The sequence below is a fragment of the Scophthalmus maximus genome, chromosome 16 (assembly GCF_022379125.1).
Source record: "Scophthalmus maximus strain ysfricsl-2021 chromosome 16, ASM2237912v1, whole genome shotgun sequence".
In the NCBI taxonomy this organism is placed as follows: Eukaryota; Metazoa; Chordata; class Actinopteri; order Pleuronectiformes; family Scophthalmidae; genus Scophthalmus; species Scophthalmus maximus.
In genome coordinates, this window is record NC_061530.1 from 11,182,501 (window position 1) to 11,192,641 (window position 10,141).

Sequence of the window (10,141 nt, forward strand, 5' to 3'; positions counted from 1 at the left end):
TGGCGAAACTTAAAATAAAGACAGAAAGTAAAATGAGGCTGTTCTTAAAGGGATAGAAACATGGCCATTGATGCAGTGGGACTATTTTCTGATTTCGAGACCCATGCTGGCAATGGGAGAAAGCACAAGTAACCATGGAAACAGAGCTCAGAATAAGCACTATTCCCAGCCCTGCGAGTGCCACGCCACCCACAGCTCTATTTTTAGGCCTTACTTTGGGCTTACAATATCTGTTACATCTAACAAGAGTTAAACTGAGTAATCAGCAAGCGTGACTACAGAAATGTGACTCTGACACTATGCGTCTCATTAAAAGGGTAGCAGCATAAGAGCATGTACTGCAGGGCAGCGAGGCCCTTTCTGCAGGCCTTCTTCGATCGTCTTTAATGTGAGCGGCAAGGACACGGCATGAATAGAAATCATTTCGCTGATTATTACTTTTCACATTGCTATTATGAAAAGATTAAGAGAGCAAAACGTATGAGATGACTATGGTTAAAAAGAGTGTTTGAGAAACTCACAGTAAAGTCATGCAGTCTTGTGTATGATGACTGTACTCATGACTCCTCGGTCATTGTGTACATTCCCTACCAGTTTGTTTCACTGTCACGATGCGCCGCTTGTTGGCATTGAAGGGAGCGTGATCACGATCGCTTGTTATTTGACAACAGTCAACTGTTGTCCGCCGGCAAAGATGGCCGCTGTGTTGATGTAATGGCATGTCATGAATTCTGTGGCCGACACGCGTAAGAAGAACACGTGAATTTCAGGCATATAACCATGGTGAGGGAGGACTGCAACGAACCATGTGCGGTCTTTTGTGTGGTCTAGAGAGTGACCGGTCAACTGCCGACCACCAGGAAGACCAAAATGGATCCATGCATGCTACCGCTACACAGGTACTCTCTAACACACACACACACACACACACACACACACACACACACACACACACACACACACGTGCGCGTGCGCACACACATACACACTAGTCACACTCACTTAGACACATTTCTTGATTCCTATACAATATGAACAAATGCTTGACACCCCTACACACACACACACACACACACACACATGCTTCCAGGCACCACAAGCCGGGGCTGGTGGTCTGGCTGGGTATCATCTGTGGTGACTCCATTTGTGTGTGTGTGTGTGTGTGTGTGTGTGTGTGTGCGCGCCCTCCCTCCTTCCCTCCCCTCAGTGCGCCATCTAATACCCTGTCATCATCAATAACCTCAGTAGTGCTGACTCATTGGCTTTTACAACCATGGGGTTTGGGCCTTACTTAGAGCCACAGACCCATGTCTCCGTCTCTGTCTGTCTGTCTGTCTGTCAGCCCGCTGCACACACACGCGCACGCAAATCTCTGGCGTGCGAGGATGATCGTGTGCACGCACACTATATAGGCACACACTCGTACCTACGCACACATTCGTTCTTTGGCATTGGTGTGTCCACACGGGTATGGACGTGTCTTTTTTTACGGGCTTCCTCGGATGAAAGTCACCAAAGATCCTTTTGCCACCCAGCAGCTGATGCCCCCCAATCATTCCCAGTAGGTCCACGACCCATCAACATAATTGACTCTCATCAGGAGACACAGCCTCATCATTGGCAGTAAAAAATGCCCCTCCCCCTTCACTCTAGCTCATCATCTCTGTCCTACTTGTCTCCAGGCCTTTATTTAATTATCCTTACAAGGCAGTTGGCATGGACTTTATCTCATATTCACACAAGGAAGTAAATAAATATATGAAGTTTATTTATCATTGTGGGGTCATTGCAGGCAACTTCTTCACTCCATTCCATGATGATGAATGTGGAGACGGGCTGTCAGACCACTGACAGTGTAAATGCCCCCTCTGGCCTGACAGTTTCATGGACAGAATGTGAACGCAGGCTGTTCTGATGTGTCAACGCTTCACATGTGGCACTGATGGTGTTGATTGGGAGACTTTTTTCAAAAATTTCCCAGCACATAACGTGTTGGTGTGTCTTCGCAAGGACTATAACTTTACCTCAAGGAAATGTTACCATGGAGTTTTGTTAGTTGTTAAACTTAGTTGTTTGTTAAATTAAAGTAAAGATAATTATGAACGGTCAGCAAGTTTTGCATAAAGTGAAAGAGAGAGGAGTCTGTGACAGTTGTTCATTCGAAGATTGGCATTTTTCCCCGCATGTAAGAAAAAAAAACAACACATGGTCCGCATTTAACTTTCAACCGTGTTTGAGGCTCTATATTAACTGGTGTTTTCAAAAGCTTTCTATTTCAAGGGTGGGATTAATTTAGTGGATGTACAGTGGATTTGAAGCTGGGGATGGATTTTCACAAAAAGCCAGTGGTTATAGACTTAATGTGATCTTATCCGATCAGACAACACTTTATAGGACAGTGACACTGAAGAGTTATTAAATAATAACTCCAGAACATCTAACGTTTTTATTTGATTTAAACACATCAAGGGACATAGGAAGTCTTCGTTCAATGAGATTTGTGTGCAGGGACATCCGAATGAGAAGATTCTTCTTTAATACCTGACACTGTGAGGGAGAAGTTGATAATAAGTAGTGATACCTGACTGGTGTGTATACACAGGCGAAATGGTGTTATTACTACTGAATCAAGTACTTTCCTTACACTATTAATCATTTTCGCTGAGGACCCCCTGGAGGCACCGCAGGAACGACCCGGAGGTCCCCGGGCCCCACTTTGAGAACCGCTGATCTGACTGGCTGGCTGGCAGGGTCTGATTCTAAAAGGTGCGCACCTAACTGGCAGGAGCAATGGGCGGCGTATTGCCTTTCACACGCTTCTAAAATACTCTCCGGGCAGAGCCTGAAAGGGTTACTGTTTCCCAAAGTGCCTCATTCTGCGCAGTCGAGAGGGGGCGGCTGAGTGGCGCCGTCGAGTCAGAGACGCAGTTTCTAAAAACCCCGAGACATCATCAAGAAAGAAGCTGACAGTAAGGAAAGCAGCCCCCCTCCCACCACCTCCTCTTCCTCCTCCTCCTCCTCCTCCTCCTTCTCCTCCTCCTCCTCCTTCTCCTCCTCCTCTTCCTCCTGCTCCTTCTCCTCTTCCTCCTCCTCCTCCTCCTGCTCCTTCTCCTCTTCCTCCTCCTCTTCCTCCTCCTCCTCCGCTGGCACGCCGCCGTCTCCTCTCCTCTGCTTACCAAATCCCCACAGCGGTTCTGTCACAATAACCGTGCGGCAAGTGCCAAATCCAACTCTTCCCGCAAACGCACAAATCACTTTTAACGCACACAATGTGCGCTCAGTGGAATATGCTGCACGGGCCGCTTATAGCCCTCAGACATTTAGTCATAGCTCTGTTGAAGTCGTTGATTGTATTTAAAGAATAATATAAACACTATAAAAAAACACCTACAGAAAAACGACTCCTCGCTTGGATTTCATACTTAGTTTCCCTGCGTGCGCGTCTCCGGCGCGTTTAATTGGCCATATCTCTTAAACGGGCAGACAGCAGCTCTCCAATTAATAGTCTGCTAACGTCAAAAACAGTTGACCATTGTTTTATGGGCTTTGTCTTCCCCCCCCCCCCCCCCCCCCCCTCTCTCTCTCTCTCTCCTCTCCCCCCCCCCCCCCCTCTCTCTCTCTCTCTCTCTCTCTCTCTCTCTCTCTCTCTCTCCCCCCCCCCCCCCCCCCCGCTCTCCAGGGCGGTCAGACTTGAATCGGCGCCGGTCTGCTCCAGTCCACCTCTATACAAATACCTCAGTGGAACTTGTGTGCAGCTTCCAGAGTGAGAGGCGCAGACCCCAGACGCCCCGGGCTCGCGCGTTTACATGCGCGCCGCTCGTTTCATCATCTGACACTGTTTGAAATGTCTGAATCATATTTTACCCATTATGTTAACACCTCGGAGCCAAGGAGCGAGCATGTGCGTAGATAGGGGGAGATGAATGTGGGTGCCCCCCCCCCCTCTCTCCCTCTCCCCCTCTCCCTCTCTCTCTGGCTGAGACAAATGAATGCCAGTTCTGTGGAGGCGCTTGAGGTATGTGTTGCGCATTACGCAGCGTAGTAAATCAGCCCTTTCTAAAATCCCTGTGACGGCGCGGAGCATCGGGCCGTCCACACAGAGCCACTGACGCCGGGACTCACTGTGCAGTTAGTAACACCTCCATGCACTCCACGTCTTAGCCTACACTGCAAAAAGAAAAATGTCAGTCCTGCATCGTCTTCAATTTTTATTTTCATCAAACGTGGCTGATTTTCACTCGTTTCCAACTCAAAGGGGAAACTTATCCCAAGACTTTTTTTTTTCTTTTCTGAATCAAACAACATTGTTATGACAGGGATTTATAGTCGTGTAAATGAAACTCTATTGGAAACCAGTGGGATCCTCACAGCCACCAGTGGACTTTGTGAGGACAGATTTTACGACTGAGTTAGACAACGTGTTCAGGTGATATATATTTTTTACAGTGTACACGCCCCCTGATAGACACTCGATGTAAGCAACTTGGCTTGAGACTAATACATGTTGAAAAGATAGACTTTATTGCTAGAACGTGTAACCATAACATGTACACTGATATGTTTTACTTTTTTATTTTTTTTTGTCATTTTTAGAAATATTCAAGTAGACATCTCCCATATTTTTCTGGTATACTCTGCTATTCTCTTTCCTTATGCTCTATACTCACAATCGTTAAAATAATAAATAAAACATACAGATTTGTTTATTTCTACAATACTATGTATTCCAAAAAAAGCTGAGTTCACGCCTTTATATATATCTTTAACCTCAACTTTTTTCTTTTTTTTTTTACAATTTAATTATTATTGATATTAATATTATACAAAAAACTCTAGGCAGCATTGCAGTGAAATAACAGTCAGCATCAATGTTCAGTTGAAAAAAAAAAAGTTCACCTCTTGGAGAAGTGTAGCATATGCATTCCATCTTCAATGTCTCATAAAAAATATCCCCCCCCCAAAAAAAGCTCTTCCTTATGAAGTGCTCGTGTTCCCCCAAAGACAACGTTTCAGGGATGAGAATAAAATATGGTCCTGGTTCAATTAGAAAAAATAGCTGCATTTTTCTTAAATATGTACAATGTTGGTATTTCACTTAAAATGCTATATAAAAAAATAGATTTGCTATGGTGCCCATCTCTGTAGAGAGTTAACAGTGCAATAGTAACCGTATTTCCAGTCCACTCCCCCCTCGACCTCCGCTACGTCCTTAGAGCAAATCAGCACGAACACTTGCACTCTGAGATGATTGGGTATTGCACCTGTATCCACGTACAGTATTTCTGTCTTAGAAACCCCTGACAATACCACCGGAGGAAGATCTTGTTGATCGACTTGACGGGCTTGCATGACATCCCCTCGGGGAAGGAGCAAGAGCGCTCGGAGAAACAGTTCCCCTCCTTGATGTAACGTGGCCAGAACCTCACGCCCAAATCCTTCCAGGTGTACACCACTGGGCAGTGCGTATAGGTCCACAGCCACTGCAGAAATTTCCTGCGGGCTTTCTTGCCCACCTTAACCCGCTTTCCGTAAGGGGTCTCTGAGAGGTCCAGCTTTTTAATCTCGTTCGGCATGGGCCCCTGCAGCTTCACCTGGTTGTCTGGCGCGGAGTGGTTCACCAGCATGGGCAAGCTGATGGACATGAAGTTGGGGTCAAAGTTGCTGCCGAGCTTTTTCCTCAGAGTCCTCTCGGCCAGGTCCTGCTCCCGGGGGTCGTACTCCGGGTCGGGGTCCTCCTTCAGGTCGGGCACGGGCAGGTGATCACTTGGCGACGGACGGAGGCGAAGGTAATGCTGGGAAACTCCAAAGTGAACGCACACCAGCGCGTAAACGAGCAGCGTTTGTGAGAGGCCCATTATTCCTGCTGTTTTACGCACCGGCACTTCTCGCGTAAATACGATTCGCTTATTCTCCCGGTTGCTGTGTTCTCTGCAATGCCGAGCCCGGGCTTCATAAATAGTAGAAGTTCAGTCACAAGCAAGGCGATACTTTTAATAGACCACGTCGGGTTTGAATGACATGGAGCGGAGTGCTTTGCTTTTTAGGGCTCCTTCGACTTTGCAACTTGCAACTCTGCAGCGCGAAGTGGTCGCCCCGCTTTGCGGAAAGTGTTCAGTCTAAAAGCAAATAAGCGCAAAAACGAGTGGGGGAAAACTCTAGTCACGCACTCTCCAGCCTCACCCCGCTGCCTTTCGATTCACTTTGGGTTTCTTTCGGTTGTCATGGTTACCCCGGGGACTCGAAGCCACGACGACCTGTCTACACTGGATGACAGCGGCCGAGGCGCGAGCTGCATGGAATGAAGTGTTTTCTAAAGAGACAGAATAGATCCGCAGCGTCCCGGGAGAGAGGAGGGCGCACAAAAGAGGAACTCACCAGGTTTTAAATGTCACGCGCCCGGCAATGAGGGGCTGCCTTGGCCAATGTTATTTTTACGCACGGCTTTTATGAACGTGGCTTCTCTTCACGACGCCGGACGCTCTCGGGTTTGACAAGGTCCCAGGGCGCACAATCCACGGACTGAGGAATACGTCTATGCAGCCAGTCCCCTGTGGTATTCCAGCAGTCGGTGTGTGCACCTTCTTGAAAATGTCCAACAACTTGGAGGAAAAAACGAGCCGCAGTGGGATGCAATCTCAATTCATGAAACGACAGCCATTTATCTTTCCAGAGGATGTTCCAAAGTCTCAGGCTGGAATATTCCCATAAACCCCTCGGCCGTGCATGTAACAGAGAAAACGCTGAAGAGCGGCTTTACAGCGAATCTTGCACTGTCGGTGCACACCAGACGCGAAGTGCAGGGAAGCCAGTGAATGTAGTTGGTTCAGAGTTCCTTTCACTGTGCCACCGCTGGATCCGCTCAGAAAAGCTCCAGAACTCTCTGTCGCTGCATGACGAGACAGTCCAAACTGGGGTGCCTTTTCTCTTTCTTTTTTTTTTTGGGTTTGCCCGATCGTTGCAATTCCTGAGGGAGCGTTTCTGCTCCTTTGATAACTGCCACAGAAGCTGCTACCGAGTCGCTCCTACTTCAAGAGTCTGAGAGACTTGGCGCTGGAGCGTCTCTTTGCTTAGGCACACTGTGTGTGAGTGTGTCTGTAGCGAGCGGTGCTCAGTCCCAAGTTAAATATCCCCCTCCGACGGTACAAAGTGTCAGAGGGGCCTGCCCACCCCGGCCACTTTCACTATGATTGACAGCCCCCCCTCCGGGCCACCCCCTCCTCTCACAACGTGGAAAATATCAGCCACAATCAGAGGGGATCAACTGGGTCCTAAAGCACCAAATTCCCCCCACTGTATTACAGTGCAATATTCCACAACAGGCAAAGTGTGATACATGGTGTAGCATGTGAAAACACGCGAGCACCTCAAGAGCCGGAGCGACGGGTTCTCGCCCTGCGCGCGTCGCAGGAGACCGTCTGCGACGCACTAATAGGTTCAATACGCTGTCAATAAGCAGCCAAAGCGTTTAGGAGTTTCCTTGGCATGAACTTTCCCATGAAATTGATGGGAAACGTTTAGGGAGCTCGTCCACGGGAAAAGGGGGCATCACATTCCATCTTTGTTCGTCAGGATTTGGGTCCACACAGGAATTGGCCCGTTGAACCCAGGGGTCACTAAATGGGCGCGTAATTAAGGGCTATAAATGGCCACGGATAACTATAAGCGGTACCTTTCCCATGCTAAGCAGTCATTAGGCCATGCTGGATCTTTTTTTCTTCTTTTGCTTGAACTACGTTTGGTCACCCCCCCCCCCCCCAAAAAAAGTCACCTAATAATGATTCAGGTAATTTTTTTAATCAACTGAGTTAAGGTATTCAAACATTTGTGTTTAGCTATATAAATATGTCTCTCTCTCTCTCTCTCTCTCTCTCTCTCTCTCTCTCTCTCTCTCTCTATATATATATATATATATATATATATATATATATCCCATGAAGAATCCACCTCAAGTCTTTCCACATGTAAGAAATAGTGTTGGAATCGACCTCCAGTCTGATCCAACAATAATCATATAATCTTAATTTAGAATCTTACAATAAACGTTTTTTTTCACACACAGTGTGAAAACTGGGTTAAGACGTGTTCTCTGAATATGATCCTATCTCCGTGCTGTTGTGTTGGACAGGCTGACCAAGGTTAATGGGTATATGTCGGCTTGTCATTGTGCTTTTCTTTTGTGGTGGTCACTAGAGGGCGTCGATCCAGCACGGTGTGGACCTGCAGCCTGGGCCTCCCCTCGCTTACCCCCCCCCCCACCCTCACTGTGAGACTACTCATGTTTGAATGCATGTGGAAGGAATGTGCACTCATAGTTCTGGCACTGCTCAAAGTGAAATTGCTCACCAGTGTTGTGATCAAAGATCTATCACTGATGTCGGAGAAATTGTACCGGAAATAAAGTAATAAACCTGAATAATTCTCAATGTGAGTGTTGAAATAAAATCTCCTCTTGGAGGAATCATCACAAGAGATGCCTTTAATCTTAATGTCGGCCGTGATTAAGAGACTTCATTAACCGAGCTTAACTGTGCTAACCACATGCAACGAGTTGCCAGCAGTCTATTGCATCCTGTGAGTAAAGTCCTGCTGACCCCTCCAACACACACACACACGCACACAGACACACACGCACACACACACACACACACACACACACACACACACACACACACACACACACACACACACACACACACACACACACACACACAGACAGAGAGAGTCATAATCTGGTTAATGATTAGGGTGCCAGTGTAGACGGAGCTCAGTGGGCAGCGGGGACAGTAAGGCTGAGCTGGTTACTGTAGAATTGGCCCTCTCCATTGTCTCCCTCTGTGGGTTTTAGGGTGGTGGACTGAGAGAGAAAACCCCATGCAGGGAAAGACACTTCCCTTCCTCCTTGTCCCCAGTCTCAAGCACTAATACTGTCGAGCAACGCAGCAACGAGTCTACCCCCATCCCCTGGCTAATTACAGCAGATCAAAAAAAACAAAAACAAGAAGAGGAGAGAGGAGGGGACCGGTGAGCACAGTGGGGAGGGATGTTGCCGGTGATGATGTTGAGGGGCCGACGGCAGAGAGGCTGTGATGAAGACGGTGGTGGTTTCAGCACAGAGATGAGGGGGGTCAGTGGGTAGCAGCAGTGGTGGTGCCGGATGGCAGTTTGCTGTGGAATGGCTAATTAAATAAAGCCATAAAGGAACAGGGCTCGCTTTAACGAAGCCCGTCAACCTCTGATAAGTGGGGCTGGGGCGCTGGGGTGGGGGTGGGATGCACCATGGAGGAGAGAGGTGGGGCTGGTGCTGAAAACTGGGCTTGTATAACAAGGGGACTTAGCTCTTTGGTTTTGCAGTGATTGTTCACGCTTCCTTAGGTCTGAATAGGGCACATGGTGAGGGTGCGTTGGGGGGCAGCCCTTAGGCACAGATAGGACCCCCTTCTCCCTTTCTGCTGTGAATGCTTTGCACACATAGACATCCACACGTAACACATACACAAGTGTATACACACACCCTATCACCCCCACAGCTCCGCACAAAGGCCTCCACCCGAGGTCCAGGTAGCAGCTTATCCGGTGCAGGGGCACAGCAAGGGGCTGGCCTGGCCAGACTGGCTGACTGTGCCCACCGGGGACTGGTAGAATGGCTCAGGGGGGTGGATGGAGACGGACGGCAGGGAGAGGACAGAGGGCCAAGATTCACCAAGCAGAGCTGGGACAACAACATCAACATTGTTTTTCTGCGTTTCGTATCGTTTGCTTGCACCATGAAATGAGCTCATGTCAGCAGATAAGGGAGGTTGAGGAATTTGGCGAGTCGCTCTGGCCATTTGGAAATAGTCTTGAGTGGCAGATATAGTGCAACTCTGAAATCCCAGAGCCTTCCTCCCTTCAAATCAACAGATATGCCTGGAGCGCGTCTCCTAATTAGTGTTGTGTTGTAGTGTTTCCAGCAGAACACTCTCTGCTGGAGCTTTGGCAGCGCGACAGATTTCAGAACCAACCAAAATGCAGAAATATTTTTTCGTAGCATTTTAACACCAAATATTTTCAACAACCCCAAAGATTGGAACAACAGCATGTTTGTTTCTGTTGTAGAATACAATAGAATGGCTTACGCAAATATTGCTGTTGTAATAGCTGT

The 10,141-nt window shown here is 47.9% G+C and overlaps 1 protein-coding gene across 1 annotated transcript; it reads right to left on the minus strand.

Moving 5' to 3' along the window:
• Positions 1–4,195: 4,195 nt before the first annotated feature.
• On the minus strand, positions 4,196–7,116 carry nog2 (noggin 2). The gene has a single exon (XM_035612813.2). It carries the CDS (start codon positions 5,853–5,855, stop codon positions 5,220–5,222), a length of 636 nt encoding a protein of 211 aa, XP_035468706.1. The 5' UTR covers positions 5,856–7,116; the 3' UTR covers positions 4,196–5,219.
• Positions 7,117–10,141: the final 3,025 nt, after the last annotated feature.